At 45.5% G+C, this 27,399-nt stretch overlaps 1 protein-coding gene across 4 annotated transcripts in view; it reads right to left on the bottom strand.

The window, feature by feature from the left end:
* The window catches only part of enah (ENAH actin regulator), a 101,569-nt gene that overhangs the window by 31,890 nt on the left and 42,280 nt on the right, over window positions 1-27,399 (bottom strand). For all 4 annotated transcript variants that reach the window (XM_079290379.1, XM_079290378.1, XM_079290380.1 and 1 more), the window contains exons 2-4: window positions 24,892-25,057; window positions 21,209-21,386; window positions 731-803 (exon numbers count right to left, since the gene is read on the bottom strand). In XM_079290379.1, coding sequence (XP_079146505.1) covers window positions 731-803; window positions 21,209-21,386; window positions 24,892-25,057 — 417 coding nt within the window. The remainder of the gene's footprint in view (window positions 1-730; window positions 804-21,208; window positions 21,387-24,891; window positions 25,058-27,399) is intronic.

Genomic DNA, 27,399 nt, shown 5'->3' with positions numbered 1-27,399 from the left:
CATGTTAAATAGGTGTTGCGTCTATTGGGAACAGGATATGATTATCCTTGAAGCCTCAAGTGAGCCCCTTATTAGATTGTATGTGATGGACACCGACGTTATGACAGCGTTACGTTGTCCAGTTGCCATTCGTGACATAACAATGTGGTGAGCAGCAGCTGCCGTCATCGTTTGGCTCGTCTACCTGATGCTAAAGTTTGACCTTTTCCTCCATTACGTGCCCCCCCCCCCCCCGTCTGTGTTTGCGTGTGTGTAATTCATTATGATCAAATCCTCAAATAAGCATTTTAGTGGACAGAAGTCTAAAGCGTGGCCCAACAGCTGGCCTTCATTAATACAGTTCCTTGTGTGTGTGTATGTGTGTGTGCAACTATGTGTGTTTTCTAGCTGTTCCAGAGCCTCATTATGACCTGAGGGAAAGAGTGGCCTTGTATGGGGAAGAAAAACAACTGTGGGTGTGCAAGGCTTTGTCTGAGTACACGCGTGTGTGTGTGTGTGTGTGTGTGTGTGTGTGTGTGTGTGTGTGTGTGTGTGTGTGTGTGTGTGTGTGTGTGTGTGTGTGTGTGTGTGTGTGTGTGTGTGTGTGTGTGTGCGCGCGTGTGTGTGTGCGTGTGTGAGAGAGACACTGACATGGAAGAAGAGGGAGGGACAGAGATGGAAGAAACAATGGTGCCTCACAACCTGCCGTCGTTTCAAATGTTCGGGTCTTTATCAGTCCGAGTGTCCTTACCTTCTCTGCAGTTCCATCTCCTCTGGCGTGGGGCCATTCTGAACCTGGGGGCCCTGTCTGGGCAACGTGGGGCCTGTAGGGGCGACACACACACAGATGGCTCCTGTTAGACGTTTGGCTGACATCCTCATTGTGACGGACACTGAACTCCTCAATAAACAGACACAGATCTACAGTCAAAAAACACTAGAAGGAAAATCACGTACAATTTGGTCAGCCTGTCTCTAATGCATTATAAACATACCCATTATGTGTTATAACCAAGAAAAGGGGTTTGTAGAAGAGTATGTTCATACTTAGCAAAGTAAGGTATTTAAATACTGACATTGTTGATGGATAAAAATGTTAAAGGGTACTCACACCTCTTCCAAATATAAAGAGAGGCTCCTCATATCAGCATGCACTGGGTTCTCATAGTATGAGAGACTCAGTCAGTTTACCAATGAAAATGAACGAGGTACAACAGGTGTTGGTGTTTTGCAAGAAGACAGACCAGCGGCGACAGGAAGCTTTTCATCCTACACCAGGGTTTATATGAAGCTATTAGCCCATCACCGAGCAGCTGCTTTCTGCATGAGAAAATAAGAAACACGAATGCCCATAAAGGACCTCGTTGAATTTTATTTGCAGAAACCTGCTTTAGAGTCTGCTTTCAACTAACTCCAATGTAAACCCATTCAGGTCATTATTAGACTGTCAGAGCAACACACCAGGTTTAAAGACCGATAAAGTCCACTGAAGGAGGAGGTCAGGGTGGATGCTGGACTCAATCAAACACAGGACTTTACCCCCCCAGGAGACTGTTGTTGGTGTCCCGTGTGAAACAAAGTCCACATTTACTTATTGTATGGTACTTTTGTAGCGTAACTTGCGTACTAACACCAGCTACGTAACAAACAAAGGTATTTTACGAAACAAACAAACTTATATTTCAACCTAAACCACAATCTTCCCCTAAACCTAACTAGGTCATTTTGTTGCGCCAGTAAACCTAAAAACTAATAAAACCTATGTTGGGAATTTATTTAGAAAATGTCCGCACATTAACTTTTAGCTCCGTTATAAGCAGGACAGTGCTCGGGAGAGACGCGAGCAACATGCATGAGAATGACCTGCAACATAACAGGTGACAGGTCTACGTGTCTGATTAGTTGTTTTTAAATGTCGCGATGCTGGAGCTCCAAGCAGGACAGCTGACAGCTAGCGTGACTTCTCCTCTTGCCAATTTAAACTGATTTTTTGTTCATAATGTAGTGAGCAGTATAATTAGAGATCGGTGACCAGGAAGCAATAATGCCGACCTCCCGATCGCATATCTTTACTGAATATGGGCCCCTAATAAGCATTACATTTATTTTTCATTTGCCTGATGGGACAACTGACACTAATGAGCCGTCTTTTCTGCAAAACCTGAGCTGGACCAACATGGTGGTGCACGCATGCACGCACTTGAGCAGAATTAGTATTCAACCAAGTGTTAACTCTCTGAACAGACAGACGGAGATAAAAGGAGCATAATCTGGTCTAGGGCCAGGCTGACGACCGATTCCGAATACCAACGCGCTCACAAACACTGACCCCACTTAGCACTGCTGTTGGCGCTGGCATTAGCTCCTTTTACACAAGAGGAGGAAGCAGCGATTGCCACTTCTGAGTCAAAACAACTCCAACAGTTGTCTGTTGTTGTTGTTGTTGTTATTTTTTTCATTAAGACCTTTGGATCCTGCCGGCAAATTGCACAACATACGACACAGAAGAGCAGAGACATGATGCAGAATATTCTAATCGCATAGAAGACCAGTTGAACCTTGAAATCACCAAACAAACGTGTGTACGGATATGCGAACAAGTCATCCGAGAACAGTAAAGGAGACTTGTGTGGGACTTGGCCAATAAAGAGTGAGTTCTGACGCATGACCAGAGTTACTGGAAACCAGCAGCGTCAGCGTAGCCTTGATATTTGAAACATTGCACAATTTGTTTGGCGAGAATCAACGCTCAATGTTTCTGACAACAAAAAAATAGACTAAATCTGTCACATATTTAACCATCTTCTGTCAGTTTCTTCTTGTTTTAGATGCCGAAACATCTAGTGTTGAAACCATTCACTTAATAATCACAAAGTCATCGTCAACATTTATTACAATCACAATTTTTTTTTAAATCCCTTCAGGTCCTCCAGTTTGAGGATTTATCTCATACGAGGTTGGGTTTGAGTAGATGGTTCCATTTTGGATCAGGTTCGGGATTCTTTAGGCTCAGATACGAAAGAATCTCTTATCGTTCCTTATTATTTCTTCTTATTTACTACTAGCTAACATTGCTAACGAAACTATTTCCTATTTAACACAAACTATTTGTATGTAATCTATGTCATTGTGAGCTGGGACAGGTGACGTTGTGTGTCTGCGTTGGATGGGTGGGTCTAAAAACATTAGACTTTCACCCAGGAGACTGCTGTTAGTGTCCCGTGTCAGACCAGTCAAGTCAATGTTGACCACGTAACTTCTGTACTTAAGTGGCGTAACTTCCGTAGTTCTTTCAACCCAAACCGCCATCTTTTCTTAAACCTAACCAAGTGGAGTTGTTGTCGCTCGTGTTGTCGACATTCGTACGGGACATTTTTGCATGAAAAAATAACAAAAGAACTGTGAGACATCATAATGAACCGTTATGCGAGGGTAAGTTGCACTCTGTAATGTAACTCTATGACTGCAAGTGAGCTGCGAGAATGGCTACTATTGAATGATCTCAGCATGCCTCATTGAACGCCTCATGAACCCATAAAAAGCTACGCAGTAAATCAAAGATCAGCAGCAAGTTTGGCCAAATCCAAAGCCCGTGAGCCAATCCGACCCCTGCTAGAGAACATTCTGGGATCTCTTACAATGGCATGGAATGAAACGGAGAGAATGGTGTTCCGTGTCTCTGGGGACCGCGGGCTAATCACGTCGACATCCAGCTCTCAATCTTCCGTGATTATCCAAATCCTCTCGTCTCATTACAGTCTTGATGGTTTTCCTTCGCGCACGGGCTCAATTGAAACAGTGTTGAATGAAGCCGCGTCCACGGGCAGTCAATATCTGCGAGTGTAATTGCTGACATGGTCCCTCGTCTTCCGCTGCCTGTGGGTGTAATTGTGTTACTGTCTGCTCTAATAGAGCTTACGTGCAAATGACAGAACGCAGGCAGCAGCCAACAGGGCCGGGTTGGAGACTAAAGAGCAGATAAACAGGGCCCGCCATTCATTTGAGCCCTCGTTTTCCTATTAGACCCAGCTTCTTTTTTTTTTTTCCCCACATCTTATTATCTAACTAACACGTGGAACTGAAATTTCGTGGCATCTCGCATTTGTAAATGTTAACGTCACAACGCCGACTGGACCTTCTCAGTCGTTTTCCCCTCTCGTCAAACGGAGGGTCTGAAAAGATGTGAATTGATTCAGTGACCCGAGTCAACAGCACTTAGGCTTGGCCCGCATTCAAAAGCTCTGTCTGACACGATGCTGGGAAAGACTGCAGGAAGCACAGAACAGAGAGAAACTGGGCTGTGCTCCACTATATCAGTAAAGGTAAAATGGTAAATGGACTTGTACTTGTCGCTTTTCTTGTCTTCATTCACCCGTTCATTTTGAGTTTTTTTATTGCGATTCATTTGCACAAATATATTTTTTCAAACTTTTGTTTTTGTGACAAGTACTTTCAAAACACACCGTGTTTAAAATATTACGCAGCGAAAAAACGTGACGCAATTATTTTACGGAAAGAGGGCAGAGCTTTCAAACTGCGAATAAAGGCTTCAACCAATCACGTCGTGCGGAACAAACATGTTCAAACACAATTCAACACGGAGTAGTCAGAACTAAGATCACAGTAGAACTTTAGTACTCCTTTCAAGAGGACCAGGTCCACGCCTTCCGTTCTTACCTTTCACAATAAAAGCCCGAGACATATACACTGAGTAACTCAGGAAGTAGTTCAGGCTATACAACAACAGTTTAGCTCAGACAGACTGTCAGACGCTGCTCTGGGTCAATAGGATCCCGGTAGCTGGTCCCATTGGAACCTTACATTTCACAAGTGTCGCAAATTTGCATATGAATAGTTCGTATGCAAAATATTCGCAAGCGAGTGTTCGTATCGTTTATTCGTTAAGCCCCCTAAAGGCCTTAAGGGGAGAAAAAAAAAAAAGTAAACTGATTATAAAGTTTTGTAGCCGACTTCAACGTTAAAATCACGAGCGCGCGCGCGCACACGCGCGCCCACACATGCGCGCCCACACATGCGCGCCCACACATGCGCGCCCACACATGCGCGCCCACACATGCGCGCCCACACATGCGCGCCCACACACACACACGCCCACACACACACACACACACACACACACACACACACACACACACACACACACACACACACACACACACACACACACACACACACACACACACACACACACACACACACACACACACACACAAGCCTGCTCTCCTGTACCTACATGGAGGCAGCGTCAGCGTGGGCCTCCTCTGGCAGCAAACGTAGCACCACAGTCCGTGCGGGGCCCCGTCTGACCCGTTGCCGGGCCTCAGTGCGACCACCACCCTGCTGCCAGCCCCCCCACCACAATCCTGGGAGCTCACATACAGAACCATGGCTCTGGCTTTCGGAGGTAGTTTCTTCTTTTCAATTTCCTGTGCCCTTAGCCCCGAGTCATCCGCTCTGTTGGATGTTGGCGAAGCTCAAGAGTGACGGCTGTGAACTTGCGTTCCGAGAGAAAGATGATGACAAATATAGAGCCGTCTTCTGTTGCTGTCGTAGTTCTTTATCCTCCGTAACGTGACGTCTTAATATCCCGAGGGCGCGACTTTAAAGATGACGCCTAAAAAAAAAAAAAGCCTGGCGTGGTCCTTCTTTCTTCTTTGTGCCGGCTCGCCCCCAGTACGTTAGAAGTGATGGAAACAAAGGGAGAGGAGAGAGGGAGGGATGGATGGAGAGTGGGAGGGAGAGAGGGAGTGACAGACTGGAGCTGGGGATTGAGATGGAGAACGAGAGCTGGACACAGACATAGAAAGAGGAGAAACAAACTGACGCCACGCATACAGAAAAAGAGACAGAAATAGAGAGAGAGAGAGAGAGAGAGAGAGAGAGAGAGAGAGAGAGAGAGAGAGAGAGAGAGAGAGAGGGATGTGGCCAGTTTGTACTTCCTGGATCCAATCTATTATTCATATGCTGGATACAGAGGACACACAACGCAGCTGTCCTCAATATCATCACCAGTGTGTGTATGTAGGGATGTAGTGAAGGATACTCCCATCTTTGATTTCTATTGTTCATTCAGATCCCAGGACGGAGCAATAAACATAAAAGGGCGGGGTCACCAAAACTCCCACGCAGAAAGTTAGGGATCACACAAGTGTAACGCAAGATTAACTATACGTTTGTGAGGAGAAATTTCAACGAAAGCAAACCCATCCACCTTACGGTTACACAAACACGGGACTTTCACCCAGGAGACCGCTGTCTGTGTCCTGTGTGAAAGTCACCAAATCAACGTTGACTTGCTTCAACGTATTTTTGTTACGTATCTTCCGTACTTTACTAAAGTCTAAACACAATAATGCAGAGAAAAAGTTGATTAAAAAAAACACTGTACTGCTTACAAAATGAGGGGGAGGAGGGCTTCCTCTCCTTCCACACTGTGGCTCAGAGTTTGATGGTCGCTGTGAAAATAGTTAGCAGCTCAGCTGATAAAGTTGTTTGGTTGTTTTTAGCTGGAGATCAGAGATTAGCGCGCACACACACACACACACACACACACACACACACACACACACACACACACACACACACACACACACACACACACACACACACACACACACACACACACACACACACACACACACACACACACACACACACACACACACAGGATGATGGAAAATGGACAGTAGAGGACGGGGTCAGTCCTTTGTCCACCCAGACAAACCTCCTGTCATCAAAGCTGCCATGCCATGTTGGTGTAAGTGATGAGCCGACGCCGTCACGCCTGTCAGGGATGTCAAGGTGTTGGTGTTTATGTGCTCAGTCTGTCCATCCATCATCCCGTCAGAGACAAACGGATTAGAAAGCACACAGGGTGGGGGGGGGGACGGGGGGGGGGGGGGTTATGAATGATGTAAGAAGCTCAGACTCGATGATGAGTGTGTGTGTTTTTAGCGAGTGTGGCTGCGAGGCCAGTGACTCTACACAGTCGGAGCTAAATGACGTTGTCTCTCAGCAATCCCAGGCAAGACGCGAAGGACGCTCCCTCACAGTCACCCGGACTGTGAGGGAGCGTCCACATGTCCAGGGTTATATTTACGTCGCCCGGTTAAAAACACAGACGACAAGGTGGACACATTATTCATGTCGTGGTATCACATTTAGCTCATGATGTCACCGTCCGAGCATCTGTAGCAGCAGCACGTGATTGGCTAAAGGCCAGGCTGAGCTGACACCGGCTCCATAGAAATATGTTGCTCTGGTTGATATGCTTATATTTATCAAGCCAGAATCCCCTTCAGACTCCAAAACCACCGTACGCCAGAGCCTCCTACACCAGGCATAGGCAAACTACGGCCCACGGGCCAGATACGGCCCGTTGGGCTTTTTAATCCGGCCCGTCGAATATTGGTACATAATTGTCCAAATTATACTAAAGGCCGCATTCATTTTGCCTTTTTCCTGCAATACCCGGCGTTCCAGTTGATCCCACTAGATGGCGCACTCCAGACACGATTGACCTTTGCTGGAGTCTGGTCTATTCTCTCTATTGGTTCTTACTGATTCGTCACGCCCATATCACGTGACCCGTACCTGGAAGATCACAAACAGCCTTGATTGTCGATCGACTACCAGGTTAATTCAACATGGACAACTGATTACAGGCGTTGCTGACCGTGTTGTCTTTACGAGCAGCTGTTCAGTTCAATTCTGCATTTCTGCGGAGGAAGCAGCTGTTATTGTAGCGATCAGTAAGCGGCGTGACCAGTCGCGTGATCAGCCCTACGGAGTGGCCGTCAGAAGCGGCTTTGAGGAGGACGGACACAAAACGGAGGACTTCAGCCACCAGCAAAGCTACGAGTGAGAACAGACAAACCAGTGAGAGACGTGTGTTGACCACATTTATGGACCCATAATCTAGTAAACCATTGTGTGTAAGTGTTCATTTTTAAATACATTTGATGTGTGTGAGAGAGACAGAGACCCGCAGCGCTGTAACTAAGTCTGAAAAATAAAACTACTACAACTTTCCACAAAATGTGTCTGAGTTTATAAGTATCAAACACAAGCTTTCAGTATTAAAGACTTTATTATTCCGTCTTATTTTGTTTAGCTCATCAACCAATCGACTTCCTGTTTACACGGCACCAACCTGCATGCCCAGTGTCCGTGATATTCACCGTTGACACTGCATTGAGCCCTTCTGTAACAATGAGTGGACCAAAGAAGAGAAGAGTCGACAGTGATTGCCGAGGGTTTAATGAGGACAGCTAAATATTTTTTCACCGAAGTGCGATCAAAGGCTGTATGTCTTATTTGCCAAGAAACCGTTGCGGTTTTCAAAGAATACAATATCAGCCGCCACCTTTCCACCAAGCATGCTAACTATGCTAGCAAACAGTCAACGCAAGAACGGGCGGCTACTGCTCAGAGGTTGGCAGCCAATTTAAAGACTCAGCAAGATACTTTTCTCCGACAAACTGCTATTCAAGAGTCAAGCACCAAGGCAAGTTATTTGCTGGCATTCAAATTAGCAAAGGCCAGCAAGCCTTTCTCTGAAGGGGAGTTTTTGAAAGAGTGCATGGTAGAGACAGCAGGTCTCTTGTAAAAAATGAGTTTATCACGCAGGACAGTGACTCGCCGTGTAGAACTAATTGATGAAGACTTAGCCAGCGAGTTAAACAAAAAAGCTGAGTCATTTAACTTATATTCGTTAGCACTGGACGAAAGTAACGACGTAAAAGACACTGCTCAGCTCTTAATTTTCATCAGAGGGATTAATGACAATTTTGAGATAACGGAGGACTTTTTGACCATGGAATCTCTGAAGGGGACAACAAGAGGAGAGGACTTGTATGACATCGAGAGGCTGAAGCTACCTTGGTGTAAACTTGCCAATGTCACCACAGATGGATCGCCAAACTTAACAGGAAAAAACGTCGGGCTGCTGAAAAGAACCCAGGATAAGGTGAAAGAGGAAAACCCTGAGCTGGATGTAATTTTCCTGCACTGCATAATCCATCAGGAAGCCCTGTGTAAATCTGTAGCTTGATCATGGAGTGAAGCCAGTTGTAAAACTCGTTAACTGTATACGAGCGAGGGGACTTCAGCATCGTCAGTTTATTAAGTTCCTTGAGGAAACTGATGCTGATCACCAGGACTTGCTTTATCACTCATGTCCGCTGGTTAAGTTTGGGGAAAGTATGTCGACGAGTGTGGGAGCTCAAAGAGGAGATTAGCTCATTTTTGGAGTTAATCGGGAAAGCTGACGATTTTCCCGAGCTGAGCGACGCAGATTGGCTTTGTGACTTTGCTTTTGCTGTGGACATATTGACACACATGAATGAGCTGAACGTGAAGCTACAAGGGAAAGATCAATTTGTGCACGAAATGTACACAAATGTGAGAGCCTTCAAAGCCAAGTTGACTTTCTTCTCAAGACAAATTTCAAACAAATCATTCGCTCATTTCCCCACAAGAGCGACACTGAAAGAGGCCCCTCGACAGATGAAGAAATACAGCAAATCGCTGGACGACCTGCACGGAGAATTCTGCCGGCGGTTCTCTGATTTTGAAAAAATTGACAAGTCACTTCAGCTGGTGTCATGTCCCCTGTCACAAGACTATGAAACAGCGCCGCAGGAGTTGCAATTGGAACTGATTGACCTTCAATGTGACTCTGTCTTAAAGGAGAAGTTCAACTCCCTTAAACTGGATGAGTTTTATGCTTCACTAAGCGAAGCCAAGTTTCCAAACATCAGGAGGATGGCACAGAGGATGCTGGTGTTGTTTGGCTCTACCTATGTCTGTGAGCAGACGTTCAGCGTGATGAACATCAACAAATCACGTCACAGATCCCAGTTAACGGATGAACACCTCAGATCTCTCCTGAGAATTGCCACAACCCAACAGACACCAAACTTTGATGCACTGGCAAAAAAGGGTGACCAACAACACTGTTCCCACTGAACTGTAAGTATTCTTTACTTTTTAGTTCATGGCTTTTACTTGTAATTTATATTACCGGTAGTTCACACAAACACTCTCCATCCATCTGCTACTGGCCCGGCCCGTCTGTCAAATTTTAAAACTCAATGTGGCCCCTGAGCCCAAAAGTTTGCCCACCCCTGTCCTACACCGACTGAAACCTCCTCCACTCACACGGTAGAAAAGTTGACATTTGCAGTTTGTAGTTTTAGACAACGGTGACATTTGAAATGCAGAAAACCACGCAGAACTTGGCACGATGTATTTACCAACACTCCGCTGATACAGTAAGCGACCAATTAGTATTCATGTAAATTGTAATCATGGTCATTCCACTCAGATCTTACTGTATCAGCCTAAACAACGATGCCTAATAGTGTTAGAAGTGTCAGAAGTAATGCTGGCAGTAGAGAAAAACAAAGTTCTCTTCAGGAATTCAAGGAAATACATTTTGGGGGTGAAGTATTCCTTTCCTTTGTTAACTTATGTCCCTTTATTTAGTTTGGGGGAAGATGTTGACCAGTGTCTCTAATAAGATAGCGCTGCTGTAACTTGAAATAAATAAAAGACAATGTATGCGATTTTAGCTTCATGGGGCACTGAAAGAGCCAATAAATAGAGACATACGTGTATTAAGAGCTATCAGAGTGTAACCCTCGGTTCTAACGATGCTCTCCTAAATATAAACATTTCCAGGCTAACAGAGTTGATAACTAGCATCGAGACTGTGTCATGTCTGTTACTCCTGATTTCCTACTCTGAGACACTCGATCCATCCCAAATCCAAGAGCCCAACCCTGCGACTGTAGACTAGCGAACTGCGGACAGATCAAACTAGCTGTGAAGGAATGAAGCTCCAGTTTGGCATCGAGCCTTCCTAAAGGCTCTTCTGCCGCTCGGTCTCCCTCTCCTGCTTCCTGTCGACGTCGGCGTTTCCAGCAGACTGAGAGGGTGAAATGGTTCTTCGAGGTCTGATTATGGCGCTCCATCAATAACCATTACACTAGATGGCCAACGTAAATGGACTACCTGGCACACTGCAGACCTACTTCGGGTTCTCTATTTGGCCTCCAATCAATTGTTATCTCCCCACCTCTGCCCCCGCCCTCACCTCTGCCCCCGCCCCCACCTCTGCCCCCGCCCTCACCTCTGCTCACCTGATGCTGACTTCATCACTTTAAAACCACCTCGCTGTTAATACAGTATGAAGGCACGTCAAAGCTTACATACACACTCTCTGCTATTAAATTCAAGGACTGCCCTTAGATGTCATGTTGTAAAGTCATTTATTTTAAAGGGGACACAGCATGCTCATTTTCAGGTTGAGCATGATGCGTCTTCTTGGTTAATTTCTTACTCTGAATGCGGTTGTTTCAGGGTTTTATCAAAGGTCATGGAAGGGCCTCTGTCTTGATCTGTTTCTCTATTTTTGACTCCTCCACTGTGTCCTAGAAGTGCGTGTGTGGAGGGGGGTGGGGGAATATTTTGGGGCTCGGGGGGGAGTCAGGATGTCTGGAGGGGCAGCAGAGTACCGACATCTACACCTCTGCCATCCGCTGGACATCGGAATCCAACTGTTGCAAGATCTCAGCGGCATGACAGGGACGATCCTGAGACCGGCGTTGTGTGTTGAGGGATCGTGTGTTGCGGTGACACAACATAGAAACACGTACTTATTATAGTGTCCCATCTGCCCGGCAACAAGTGGGCCGGCCTATTGGGCAGCTTTGAGGGGTTAAGGTAAACACTGGGGGGGGGGGGGGGGGGGGGGGGTAAGTCCTTGACCTGCAACTATTTTCATAACAGATTGCTGTCGAAGTTTGTTTTTCAAGAAAACAATGACTCAAAGTTGCTGTTTTACAGGTCAACATTTTTCCATTAAACATATTTCCAATGCAGGTATTCAAAAGGAGTTCAAACCAGACATTGGTATTAACTGCACAGATAAAGAAATCATAACATTCCAATCTGGGTATCCTCATTCAATACTCCTCACTTTTGGTGTTTTCCTACGAAAATCCAGCGAAGCGTGTCAATTTCTCCCTGTTACATGAATAGCGTCTTTTCAAAATAAACCTCCGTCTTCACAGGAAGTGACTTGGTTAGATCTAGGAAAAGATTGTGAAATGCTTGGTTACTCTTAGCCCTGTGTGGACTTTTGAGGTCTTTATACTTCCTTGTTCATGATGCGGTGGATAACATACGCATCTATGCATTACATTATTTTTTGTAGTTAGAGCTACGAATGCTGGCTGAGACCAGCCTGCTGCAATAGAGCAGAATGACACAGGAAAGGAAAAAATGTAAGAAAAACCAGTGAACCAGCTGATTCCACTAACACCTGTGCTCCTTCGAGTCAGCTGGGCTAGTGTGCTTTAGTAGGTTAGTACCTCCACTCTTTGATTACCCGCCTCAGAATGCACATAAACAAATCATTCGTCACTGAGCTGTAAAACCAGAAACGTCTCAAGATGGGTGGAGGCGAAGAGCTCTCCCAGGGCTTTGCAAAACAACATTGTTGAGCAACGTAGCAATGGCAACATAGCAATGGCTGACGGGTTTCTCATCTCCTGAATGGTGCAATTAGCCCCAGTGATGTCATTATTTGGAATTCACTCCACCGTGAGCCGACCACGAACAACCACAACCAGGCAAGTCGTAAAGTTAGTCAGCAGAGAAGCCGAACAGCCACTTAAAAAGAGCTCCGATGGAATCGTCCCTTTAATCGGCAGTTACCGTCGTCATGGACATAACGAGCAGCAATGCACTCCACCGCCACCGCCACCACGCACAAGGACCCTCGGAGGACTCCATCACTGAAGAGAAGGCTCGTTGAAGCTCCTCCTGAGTTTAATACAAAACATTTGGAGAAGCCTGTGGATTGCTGGGAGAATGTGGCGTGCTCAGACGAGACGCAAATCTTATTCGGCAGCAATACGTAGGCACCAAATTGTGCAAAGACGCTTTTGCATGTAGTGCATCGCTTTTCTGTCCCCTTGTCCAATCTGACATCTGGGGCTATTTTGCATCCATGACTCGTCTTCTTTCAGACCAGCGGACAGAAGAAAATCCAGAACACAAATCGAGGTGTTTATTTCACTCCTTTGTCTGTAGATGTCCAAAAGTTACCATTCCATAACGCCTCATTTGCATATTTAAAACGGAACATTTCAGAACAAATGATTGTCTTCATGTCAGAAATCAACTGGTGATATATTTACCCTATTCACCTGTAGTGTCTTCAACATATCTTTCAAATCCAGAAATCTCTTCAGTAGCGCTTACATCCACAAAATCTACATTCTGAAGGTTTTCATCGAGGGGTTTAGTCACACACACACACACACACACACACACACACACACACACACACACACACACACACACACACACACACACACACACACACACACACACACACACACACACACACACACACACACACACACACACACACACACACACACACACACACACACACACCATTTTATTTCTAAAAACTTGGAGAAAATGGATTTCTTTTAATGGCCGTCGACAGTATTTTCTGATTTAAAGTGATATAAAGAGTCTCACTTTGAGTCAGTTGGGTCGATAATAACTGTCAGACGTTGAGGAAAGCAGCCGCGATCATAAAAGCCTCATTAAGGAAAGACTGCAGGGAGTGGAGAAACAGGACCACGAGGGTCGTGTGGAGAAACAGGACCACGAGGGTCGTGTGGAGAAACAGGACCACGAGGGTCAACAAGAAGCGTGTGTCTGTTACCATCTTCAACATGCATGTCTTGAGTGGAACTAATGTTGATGTTAATGCTCGCAGTGTTTTAAAGAATATTTTCAAGCAAGAGGACGTATAGATTCTCCTTGTAGTTCAGGATTTAATCAACACGACGGTATTTCACAAAGCAATATCATTTAATAAATCATATTTTATAGGAGTCATATATTCCCCCTCACCGCTGGACTCTTGAGGCTGGCTGGGATGAGCAGCTGTTACCTTCCACCCCGTGAGCAGACAAAAACCAACACGGCCATGAATTATACATGACTGCATGACTCACAGGAGAAACAGGGAAACAATCCTCTCTGAAGCGGAGCGCACCACAGACCACAGATCCCACCATCCGTGTTCCTCGTAGTCAACAAACACGGAAGACTGAAAGAGGGGGGGGGGGGGGGGGGAAATGAGGGAGAGAAGCCGGCACACAAATCTGCACCGTCAGCTGCTCTGGTGAAACCACAGTCTGCCATCGGCCCGGAGGAAACGCTCCATCACTTGTGAAAAAAGGAGCTCCTTTTTTGTCATGACTGCCAACGCTGAATTTCAAGCAGATCAGTGGAGATGCTGCTGTGCGATTCATCCTCAGAGCTGGAAGCACAGTGATCTTTGTTATGGTCAGTGGCATGACATGCATGTAGGAATGTTGGTTTTTGGTGGGAGTTCTCTGGGGTTTTAATGGGCTGGGATTTGGTCATGTTTCCCTGAAACGCACTGTTAAAGTGTTTTATTGTTTCTTTTATAACCCTTTTTATTCAATTTTTATTCTAGTTTTTCTCTTTGATAGCTGCTTCTGGGTTATGTTTCAACATGCTGTGTATGATCAGGTTTGTGAGGAGTAAACGTTGATTTGAAATACAGACAACTCCCGCCTAAACTCACAGCTGACGGTCGTTTACATCCGTCTCAGCGGCGACGACGACGCGTCAGACCATCGGCTCGGTAATCTCATACATTTTCTCTCTCAAAGCGTTCGGTGTTGGTCCGATACAGATGTGTCAGTGTCTGTGTAAACTTCGGCAGAAGAGGAACAAGAAGTTATTACACTGTCCACCAGAGGGCGCTGACAAGAGCATTCTGACACTCACAGTCTACTGGGTGACATAATGAAAACACTTATAATGCCTTATGATCTGCTTATAGCACTATTTATATTCTTCATAAAGCTTTATAACAATAAATTATCAAGATCATTTCATAATGCATTATAATCACTGTTTGAATGCATTAGAATGTGATGAGTCACTTATGTGGTCATTGTTTGTTTTACGTAAAATAACGTTTTGTGTGTTGTCTTGCATACCTTTAATGATATTTGTTGTATAATCACATTAAAATGCATTACAACAGTGATTTCAATGCATTTTAAAAGCATGATAATGTATTCAAACTATGAGAAGTATAATACACTACGATCCCAAACAAAACAAAAACAAAGTCAGTGAGTGAGAAGCAATTCTGAAGTATTACTGTATGATCGGGTCCGGGTTAGAAGTCATTACAACATGCTTTATCATGTGTTACGATTAATCTCAGAAGACATGAATATTTAAGAGCTTTTTTTATAACTAATTATGCAGCGCTATAAATGGATTATAACAGATTATGAGTATGTTTGTAATGCATTCATATCCCATATCTAGTTGTGTGATGCTAATGCTACTTACACTCATCAGTTTTGTCATCATACTTCTGGCTTTTGAACAGGAAGAGGATCTGCAGTTGTCAATGCGGTCACAACACCAGACCGGCTTCAACCAAAGACCGGGAGATGTTTTCAACGTTATTTTGATTCCTTCATGTTTATTCATCAGAATTCAAAAAGCACTCTGGCTTATGTTTATGCCATTTTGTATACTCATAACTGCGCTCAATGGCTCGCCAGAGAAAGCAACACTATCAACGACCACAAAGACAATTAAAGTTAAACTTCCCTTCCAAAGATCAGGAGACCATAAGCAATCGAGGGAAGGCTCCATGAGAGGCCTCGCCGGCTGCAGCGTGTCTGAGGCCTTATGGGACGAAACGTTTCCACACACACACACACACATGCACATGCACACACACGCACACACACACACACGGTGAGAGGTAACTCGCAACCTCTTAGCTATAAGCAATGATGTTCATGAACATTCTTTAGGCTAGAATGCTTAGAATTGTGTCTCAGTGTTCTACAGCGACTAAAAGCCAGTGATCCAATAGAATAACGGATTGGGTATCAGTCAATGCACCTCAACCCTTTCAGTGAACAAGATAGGTGGGGGATGGTCTATCTGCAGAGCTCCAGGCTCAGGACCACCTCCTCCGTCAGACCCTTTACGATCCCGATCTTGGAACGCGGAGTGGACCATCAGGATACGATAGCATGCGTTCACGAGTCAGAATAAACCACGCAAACCTCCATCAAACACACCAACGCAAACAACACAACTTCAATATCTCAACATGGTAACTGGTGAAGTTAGCTACGGTATCGTTAAGAAGAAAATCACTTGTTCATGGACTCGGTGTTCCGCACACGGTCCTGTCCTACTCACTCCGGAGGGTGATCTGAGCCCGGCTGATCTTCCGCTGATCCCGGGGGAGCCGGTGAACTCTCCATGCAGCGGGCATGTCTGCGGATACCTCTGTGATGGGGCCTTGAAGGGGTCCTGGGTTTACCAAAGCCTCCAGCAGCAGCAGTCAGAACATATACACAAAGATGGTGACCTCTGAACCTTCCTTGTTCTCTGTCCCTGACTTTTCCACTCGCTCTGTCCCGTTGAACACAACGTTCCTGTTCTGTCTCTCCGTCTGAGCATTTAACTCACAGCATCTGTCTCGTGTTCAGCTGTGTTGCAGTGTTTTAGTCTCCCACTTTGCCAACCCGGGGGGGTCCGCTGCCAGAGACCATGAGCTCATCAAGAAAATGAAAAGTGGGGCAGGTGGGCGTGTGGCGGGGCGGGTCACGCGTCGTCACAATCGGATGAGCGAAAACACATGCCAGACTGATGTGGTGCACTGTCGGGGGGGTGTTTACACCATGCTTCCCCTCCCCCCGCCCCGACCTGACCTGCAAAAACAAACTGGTCCTGGCCCCGGGCTGTTTCTACGGGCCGGGGGTGAAGTGTCCCTCTGTGCGTCTCCCCCTCTCTCAGGTTTCAGACCCGTCCTGTTGCCAGGCCCGTGAAGACAGAAAATAAACGGAGACTTCTTTCACGTGTCTCTGTGGAGACGAGCTGCTGCCGGCACGAGAACACACCGCGGGCTCCAGTCTGCTTTCTACTCCGCTTTAAATACTGCCATCTTCTCAAGTACTGGCATCTTCAAAGCTTTATTTCTTTAGCCCAAAACACTGCAGTTACTGTACTTAAAGTTACCGTGAGGAACGTTTGACTGGTTATGAAACGGTCTTGGTTTAATACGGATTCCTCGGTTTGACCTACATAAGGAAACGAGACCGTCAGTGAGAAGGTTGTGGACAAACTCAACAGAGGATTTATTCATTCTGATCTGATTATAATTCAGCTCCAATAAGAGCTCAATCTTTCTGACAGCTCATCACAAAACCCATGAGAGGAGCCCAACAAGACAAAGTGTCCTCTGTCCTCTTGCACCACTTTCACACACAATTCAACACACTGAACAGGACATTAATTGATCATCAAAAGACACCCAAATAGTCTCTGACTCGTTGATTTGATCATTGCAAATTTAAGAAATTGTTGACTGTTCATCAAAAGATCACGTTGTTTAATCCTGTTCATCCTGAACTTGTCTCCTTTAAGAGAATCACATTTATACACAAAAAACTAAAACCGGACCTGCCAGCAGAGGATTTATGGGCCGGGCCACAACACAGACAGACGCCCAGCGGCCTGTGACCCCCCCCCCTCCCTCGACTGACCCCCCCCTCGACTTTAACCTTTTTAGGAGAAAAGAGAAACACACATAAACAGAGTGTGTGTGTGTGTGTGACTGGATCTGGACTCCGCTGTGTGGGAGCTTGCCGTTTGGTAACGACGTCACTTCAACCTAGAGTCAGACTTTTCCTTCTGACTCGACACACAGCGATTGAGTAAAGCTGGTTTCACTGATGTGAGGCCAGCTGATCAAACCAGTGTGTGTGTGTGTGTGTGTGTGTGTGTGTGTGTGTGTACACATACTGTATACAGAAGTCCTGGGAGTGTGTGTCATGATTCTAGGAGTGCATACACACACACACGAGTATACACACTTTCCACATGTCACCACATCCACTAGCTTCACTAAGACGGAAACTATTGTGTGCTTTGTTCAATAGCTCACTCACACATTCCTTCATGCCTCAGATGAGAGAGAGCACACACACACACACACACACACACACGCACACACACCATTCTGTAGCTTCCCAGTGACGTTCCTTCTGAATATAAATACATGTAGGTCGAGGGTTTGTGTGTTTTAGTGTCAAAATGCTATTTCCCCTTCTGAACACGGTTTTCCCGCCGTTAGTTTCTAAATAAACATAAATCCATAGTCAGCGTACAACCTACAGTGACTTAGCTAGCGCTATCATTAGCCACTTCGATTAGCTCACTTTGCTAACTTACGTCAATGCTTTGTTTTGCCGACGACTGAATGTTCATTCAGACAAAAAAGAAAAATGGAGCAGATGGAGTCGACCTACAGAATTACTATTGCAACAACACATCATCAGTAGGGTAAAACTAACCTGTCTCACGACAGATAAGGACTTGGTGGAAGAGTTGAATGATTCTTTATGGTAAAGAAATTTAAAAAAGGAGCTGTGGTTTAAAAAAGTTTGTTAACTTCCACAGTAAAAATCTGCAACTGAAGAGATACTCTTCTCTGTGTGGAGGACAGAGCCAAACACCACGTCGTTCCTAATCACTCGCACTGTGCATTCTCTCTCACAGGACAAGCAAAAGGACAGAGATGTGATTGAGATTGATTCCTCATCTCCTCACTCCTTCCTTCCCTCCCTGCCTGAGTGCTCTCAGGATCTGGACCCCAGCTCAACATAACTCTGCCCCATAAAGGTGAAGGTAAACGTTGGAGGAGCTGCAGAAACGTCTTTAAAGACCGTCTGCCATTACGGAGCCGTTTGTCTTATTAACCGTCCTCTCTGTCTGCGGACTGGTGCCCGACGATTTACGCCTCCATCCATTATTGGAACTGGTCCTGTGGGGTGTGAACAGCTGCCTGGATCAGGCCTCTAATAATAATAATAACAATAATAATGTGTAAGTGCAAATGGGAGAACCTACAAAAGAAAGTCAAACAGACGGCGTCTTTTGCATTCCCAATATTCCTTACGTGGGACATGCTGATGTATTCGGGTAAGGACGTTGGCATCGGGCCAGGCGGCCGTGGTGTTAAAGGGATCGTAAAAAAAAAAAAGTGTGCGCGACGAATGAGCGATGGGATTCCGAGGCTCTGCCATGTGGCGGGAGTGAGTGATGGCGGAGGGAGGTCGGGTCCCACAGAGGCGCCTGCAGAGAGCAGCTGCCAGGACAGAAATACAGCAGCAGAAACAGTGGGGTGAAAACGGGGAGACCTGTCGCCTTCCTCATGGCTTCTGTAAGCAGAACACACTGCGCAGCGAAGGAGGGCAGAGAGGAAACAAGGGGAGTGGAGGAAAGAGCCAGAGGCTGAGCAGGACTCGACTTCTCTGACTAACAAATACTACAGCATGCATTCCAGTCACACTCCATAGGAACCACAGCAGCCATTCAAACATGTGACAGGGACAGCTATCTTTACACACTGCCACAGTGGAATAGTACAAAAATGCATTCGTTTTGACGAATTATTATAATGAATTATTGTCCTTCACTGACAAACATACTAGACTGCAGGCAGTAGTGGTGTTCACGATGTGTAATTGCAGATATTGATCAGCGGCAACATAATGAGAGGACTCCACTCAATCACCGTTAGACGCATCGAGAGCCGAACGCTCGGACCACATTCTGAGGCAATCGAAGAACCGCCTACTCCACCGGCGTCCTCTGCGTTTTAGAGGAAGTATGCGCTCCACGGCGTCTGGAAATGTTTCACGAGTTCGGTGTTTCTGTTCTGGTGCTCTGTACAGATCTGACTCTTGCTCACCTGCTCTCATCCCCGGCTCTCTGAGGCCCCGGTGTCGGGCACATGGATGTCCTCAGGGAACGCCAGTGGACGATGGATATTTTGAAGGGTATAAAAAGGTACTTGAACTCAAATGTTGGATGTTACCACTGCTTCTTCCCGCCAGTTAAACAACAAAAAACATTCTGATCTTTGCAAGCGGCAATGATGCACGTGTCTACTTGAATGTGGAGCGAGGACGTGAGATGAGATCACAAGTGGTCACTCTGGACGCATGTGGAGACGCATTGTAATGTGAACCGACGTACTTCGAGCTGCCCACCTGTGATCGGATCACTGACCACAGACTGCATACAAGGAGTGGACGTAGTCATCGTGACGTCGCTCATATGTTTGTTGACTGACATTTTGAAGACTTGAGTGAGGCAATTTAGCCGTTGCCATCTTGAAATATGGCCGACGCCATATTTGGAATGCGGAGGAGTGACGTAGAGACGCCGTATACGTCTCTGGTAGCGACCTGTCAATCACAGTAGCCCCGCCCTAAAGCATCCCCTGCTGTATGGTCTGTTTGACTCTAAATGGACCATCATTTACTAAATGAACATCATGCTGTATTGAAGAAGACATGAAACTGAGATTGAGACCATAAACTCATGTTTACAATGTTTACTGAGGGAATAAATCAAGAGAGAAGTAGAGTCATTTTCTCATAGACTTCTATACAATCAAGGATTCACAGCGCCTCACTTTCCCTTTAAAAACGTATTAAAGCACCATGAAAGCCTGGGACTCATCCTTCTCTTACTGATGGACGCACTGAAGTGCTGTTAAACGTGATGCGACTGCTGAGTTTAGGAGAAAGAGTGAATAAACTATGTACGAATATTGGAACTGAACAACATGATTAGAACCAGCAAAGAGATTTGTGATAAAAATAAAGAAAGGTTTCAGCATCAGAAGTGTGATTTTCTTTATTAAATAAATACCTAAATGTGGTGGGGAGAAGAGAAGATGATACAATGAGGAGAGGAGGTCAGATAAAAGAGGAGAGGAGAAGAGAGGAGAAGAGAAGGGAGTGGAGGAAACCAAAGAGGAGAGGAGAACAGAAAAAAATGAGAGGAAACAGAAAGGAGAGAAAGTGTTCCATCTAGAACCCACCCAGGAACTTGGACGGAGAACTCTTTTCTATTCCATGTGTTTCATCAAGAACCTGCTCAGGTGTTTGCAAAGTGTTTTTAGATGAAAAATCTTCCCAATAAAACCCTTGGTTTTACAAGGCACTCTTGAAAAACCCTTCCTTTAAGAACCCCTCAGGAAGAACCCCTTTTGGAACCCTTGCGTCTGACCCGAACAAAGCCGCCCTACCTGTGTCCTGCGAGTTGAGCACCTCCAGGGCGTGCATCATGGCACTGGCAAACACGTTGGCGTCCTCCTTGCTGCCGAAGTTGAGGCCGTAGACCTGCCGGGCGTCACGCCACTGGTGGAAGGTCTGCGTGGCCTGGTTGTACTTCAGCCCCTTGGGAATGGCACAGTTTATCACCACCTGGAGGTGTCCACCGTGAGCGAGTTGGGGAAAGGGAAAAGAGGAAACATAACGAGTGATGTGACAACTTTAAAAAGTAAAGCATTTTACAAGTAAACTGTATCTAAGGAGCCACAAAGAACGGCATGCTGTCGAGTCCTGTACTCATGTGTTTCTGGAGTCTGGAGAGCTTAAACTGACAGGAAATAGCTTTGTGGAAATGTGACGGCGTGTTTCAAGGCTGACTTGAGATCTGTGACTCAGTTGCACACACGTACAAACAGTCCAAACATGGCGGTCACGCTCCATCCACCCTCCATCTCTCAGCCATGACGCTACCTCCGTCCGCCATGCTGCCGAGCTCAGAGGCTGAGGAAAACGATTCACAACAAACTGATATTGTTCCTCTAAAAAGCTCGTGAAACACAACACTGGGACTCCGCGGCCATTACGTGGCAAAAGGTTTGTCTGAACATGAAGTCACTTTAAGATGCCCTCGCTCTGTGTTGAAGGGCCCTCTGAAGCTAGCATCAGGGGGGGTTTCAGCATCCTGGGCACGTTGCCAAGCAGATAACGCCTCAAGCTACTCCTCTCTGAGTTATTGAGACAGAGACGTGGGTCAGACTCTCTTCTGCATCTTCCACACACACGCACAATGTGAAAAGCATTTTGAACGGAAGGATCTTAATCTGCATCATAATCGGTGCATTTTTTGGACGCCGTGAAGCGCGGGGGTGATGTAAGCTGAAAGATAGTGTAATGTGGTTTAATCCCATAATCGCTGAGTCATCTCATGTCCAAACTAATGAGAGACTGAATCTGACACGCTTCCCCTACAGGGAACCCTCGTGGTCCAGCGCTTATCATACGGGGCCCTGTTTACATACTGAGAGATTCAATTATACCGAGACCCTGTAATAGGAAAAAATGTTTTTATTCTGCTCTCTGCTTAGTTCTCCTTAGACGGACAGCGCCTGCTGTAACATAAACCTCCTCATTAACATAAACATCCACATAGGTCTAACATAAACCTCCACATAAACATATACATTCACATAGGTCAAAGAGCACAGGGGGAGATATTTGCAGGCCATGTATGGCCTCGACATAGAACCAGGCCTACACAAATGTCAGTCTCCCATCATTCTTCCCTTGCCTGTTTCAGCTGGTTTCTCTTGTCTGAGTATAAAGGTAGCATGCATGAGGATGATTTTAGGGTACTCCTCACAAGGCTCTGTGATACGTGTCTGTTGAGAACTGCTCTCTCATTTGCTTGCAAGCAAATAAATTGATCATTACAACTTTGATCGTTCATCCAGACTCTGATAAGACATTGATAAGAAACACTTTACACTCTTCTCCCGACTATTCATAGAGATATTCCACAACAACCCGCCCTCAAAAAGTTGTATTTTCTCCCGAGCATCATGTTGCTTTGGCCAATAAACAGCTCTTCCAGCACTAAAACCTGTAACCAATCTTGATAGTGGAATGACGCTGAGCGCCGGTACCGTGAACATTTATTTTAACACCGGCACGAAATAACAAATAACAAATAACAACGCCTCTGTGGCAGGCGGGAAGGGATTCTCATCAGCGCTCTGGGTTTGTTGAAGGACTGAGCGTTAAAACAAGCAGCCGGTGAACGTGAGAAGGAAGTGAGATGATGTAACTCTAGATGCTTATTGTAGGTGGCGGCGAATGAAAACAAGCAGATCTCATGATGGCGGCGCCACGCGAACTGAAAATCAGCCTGAAGCTCAGAGGGTGGACCGCTAACACATTCCTTTATGTAAATGTCCAAAGGCAATCATTTGATGAGGCCACACTCCGACCAGAGTTTGTCCTTTTTGTTAGTTGTGCGTCATGACTTCAGGATTACATTCCAGTAGTCAGAGTAGTGACTTATAGATTATCATATCTCTGTTTTCTGCTGCAATTTCAGTCCACTTCCTCCATATTTATTTCCAATGTAAATAGCAACAACAGTTATTTCATACCCAGAAATACCGTTTTCACCACAGACTGTATGTGGAGGTAGTCACCGTGACGTCACACATTGGGTTGTTGAGTGACATTTTAAAGCCTTAAGTCTGGAAGTGACCATATTTGGACGGCAGGCAAGTGACGTAGAGACGTATATGTCTCTGGTAGTGGCAGCGACCTGTCAATCACAGTAGCCCCGCCCCTAAAGCATCCCCTGCTGTATGGTCTGTTTGACTCTAAATGGACCATCATCTACTAAATGAACATCATGCTGTATTGAAGAAGACTTGAAACTAGAGACTGAGACCATAAACTCATGTTTACAATGTTTACTGAGGGAATAAATCAAGAGAGAAGTAGAGTAATTTTCTCATAGACTTCTATTCAACCAGAGGAGTCGCCCCCTGCTGGTCAGTAGAGAGAATGCACGTTTAGGGCACTTCCACATTGGCTTCACTTCTTTGCCTTGTTCTCACTCATAAAATAACTCAGTGAAACTCAACTCTTCCTGCACAGATGTTGCAGAAATAAAAGTTTTCCGGCAGCACAATGAGCCTCTACTGTGAAACATCGACCACGGAAGGGTCACCATCATCATCACGTCGTGTGACGGCATTCAGGGCCACTTTTATTGAAGTTGACCCGCGGGAGGCAATCACTCACATGCTGTCATCTCACACACACAAGCCTCCGGTGGTCCTCATCGACTCATTAATGCTTTGTCTTCAGATAGCTATACTCGCTGTGTTTTGGAGTCGAGTTCATGGATTGTTACACACACCCATAATGCATCAGTCCTGCATGAGATGCTCGTACATAGATGGAGGATTATGCTTTCCGTCAAGCCGGGAGCTGATGGGCTTCTTTCCCCTGTGCCCTCCGCCTACCAGGACTCTGCTGGATGCTTCAGTGGAAGCTCAACTTAAGTGTAATAGGAATGATCATTTTGCAAGTGATAAACAGTTTATACTTTTATATTACTGGCTCCGAAAGTTTGTTTGGCTTTTTAATCTGTATTACGGGCATATTAGATGAACAAGCTTTGAACAGTTTACAGGCCTCGGTGTACCATGAGAGTGTACTGGGTCTGTATTTGTTATAGAAGGGTGCTAAATAGCTGGTAGCATGTGTGCACATTAATACCACAGGATGCCATGGCTACAGCTACGTCGTCATGTGTTATACAAATATAAATATATATATATACACACACCATATCTGGTAACCATATCCTGCAATAGTGCACTCTGTGACAGGTGTGTCCCAAACATATAAAACATTATATGTGTGGTGGTAATCTGTGTTTTAGAAGAGTGACAGCAGTTCTATTCGTGGTGGTGGGTTCGGCTTTAGATACAGTTGTGATTGCGATACGTAAAAAAAAAAAGATGTATGTTTCCTTCAGAAAATAAGTAAACAACAATATAAAACAGCTGATATTCAATGTGACTTTGCTCTTCCACTGTAAAGAAGAGCAGTAGCCCAGCTGACTCCGTGCACTGACTGAATGAGGGTTCCGTGTGTGTTCGGTCAGACTGACCTGATGGTCTTGGATCTTGCGTCCCACCACGCGGAAGGCGTTGTTGCCCGTGTGGTGGTAGATGTGGACTCTGCTGAAGCCCGTGGAACCACCGGCCGGGACCCACTTCTTGTTGGGGTCGTCGTATACCATGACGGCGGCCCGCGCCTGGCAGATACTCTGTTCACTGCAGGAACACAAAGACAGGAAACGATCAAGCAACCTGATCTGATGGTCAAACATCCACCCCCCCCCCCCCCCCCCCTCAAAATAACATGGAGTACTATGGTTGGCTGATTCCGACCCGTGTGGCTCAGAGACATAGCGGTCCTGTTACAGAAGTGTTTTTCAAACCCTGGACTGCATGTTAAGCAGCCGTGTGTGCACGTGCAGCAGGCTGTTTGCGGTGCGTGCACGTGTTGGAGCCTCATGCGGTTTGTTCTCGTCACTGAGGACCCCTCCAGTTTTCAGGCATTTTCCAACCTTGAAACGGATACTTTTAAAAAAACAAGACGCGGTGTCCTCCTCTCATCACCTCCCCATCCTGGGCTCTCTTCGCTTCTCTTGTCCCCGAGCGATCAATGCTCGTCTTCCTCCATTTTTACACCCTCTGCATCTCGCTCACTTTCCCTACATGTATTCAGATTGTGTCACATTGTTGCATTCGGTACACTGTGGCTGTCAATCATATGTTGGCACTTATAAACATAAAAGGTCCATTTACAGTTTAGCCTGTGAAAAAAAACACAAAGGTTCTAATCTACATTGTCTTGGTGTGTTTTGCAGGAGGTTTTTCCAAGTCTGAGAAAATGACCCTTACGATATAAAATGACCTTTACGAAATAAAGTGCACAATTATCTTCCATTGACGTTCCCCGCTGAGATTGGTGCGCGTTACGTGCTGCTGCGTTTGCTCCGCGGCTACTTTAGGAATGCGATGTCAGAGCACCGGTGTAATCTAGTCCTGTTGACCCGCCTCTCCTGCTTGTTCACTCTTCCACTGAACACGTCAGCCGCTCTCTCCACGGAGACAACAGCGCTGCCTGCTATCAGCGCGTCTGCACAAAGTGCCACTTATACATCCACACTTTAAACTGGGGTTCCCGGTGTTATCCCCCCAAAAAAGGCTTTTCTTTAGTTCTGGCCTCGCTGACGGCTGCATACAGCTCGGAAATAAGGTGCATTTCTGGGCTGTGTATCCGACCACAAGTTGGCAATCTTTAAATCTCCAACGGATCTGTTAATGTATTCCGTCCATATGGGCAACGTGCAAAGCAACATTTAAAAAAAACATTTTGATCACCGTAATCCTTCTACGAGAAGGCTTCAGTCCTCATGAAAACCTCAGAAATCATTAACCCTACCAACCTTCAACCAATGCTTTTCATCAGCTATACAAATTTAACAAATTCTGAGAAGAAGGCAACGAGTACTAGCCAATCGTAGGGAGAGAAGGGCGGGTGTTAGCGGAAAGTGGGTGGGGAGGAAATAAAAAAATGTGTCAATAAAACTACCGCGAATAACAGGCCACGTAACCACCAGAGCTAACGGTGTTTACTTGAGGGGGAACGCTTCCACGACGCTGTGCATGCTAACTGGGACTCGCATGAACTAGCGTGTGTAACAGAGTTAATGATTCCACTTGCCATCACTGGCCATTGGTTGCTAGTATTACTATATTATTTAAGTTATTGCTGATCCTTATCATTTTCATATTATTTCCTTGTTTAAATATCATTTACAACGTATCATTAGTTCCCCATGGAGACAAGTGGGTTGTGTGTAACAGCGCCCTCTGCTGGCTGCTTGCAGACTCTAGTGGTGCGCCCAGCTTTCATGAACTAGTCTGAAGCAAGCTGATTTCATGGTAGGTTGACCTGTGACAAGCTCCGTTGTGAAACATCTCATTCGATGTCTGATGTACATACATACATACATACATATATATATATAGATAGATGTCTAGAAGTCCCTTTTTGTTCGTATGATTGTTTTAATTTATAATTTCTAGAGCAAATGGTTTTAACTGATTTAGCATTTAGCATGAGTAACATGCTAACCACAGTTAGCTTAAGTATTTGTCCCTTTTGATTTAACAGTGTTCCGGAGCTTGTGACCACAACGTTGTCTATGAGAGTCACTGAAGCTGTTCTGTCTTTTACCAGCTATATTCTGTCCGATGAATAAACGTCTGGTTGGAGCCATCAAAAGATATCGTGTCCTGAATTAAACACAACGCAACGGAGAGTACGCAACTGCTACACGTGCATGCTACGTAAACAAAGCACAGAGAAGCCTGGATTACAACACACACAGAGGGAGAGTAAGGCATTACTAATCCATCTCTACATAGACAATAGATAATGCTCTGACTTTAAAACTGAGCACCTTTAATACGACACAAACTAAATCTACCAACGTCACGCCTTTAAGCTTTATATTCAAGCTTCACAGATACAGCAGATACCTCTCGGCTCCTCGTCCAGTTCTAGAAATACGTGTTAAACGGTCTCTAATGGAGCAGAAAGA

This window comes from Melanostigma gelatinosum, assembly GCF_949748355.1.
Source record: "Melanostigma gelatinosum genome assembly, chromosome: 19".
Lineage (NCBI taxonomy): Eukaryota > Metazoa > Chordata > Actinopteri > Perciformes > Zoarcidae > Melanostigma > Melanostigma gelatinosum.
The sequence above is the reverse complement of the archived record's forward strand: the minus strand, read 5'-3'. Positions and strand labels throughout refer to the sequence as shown.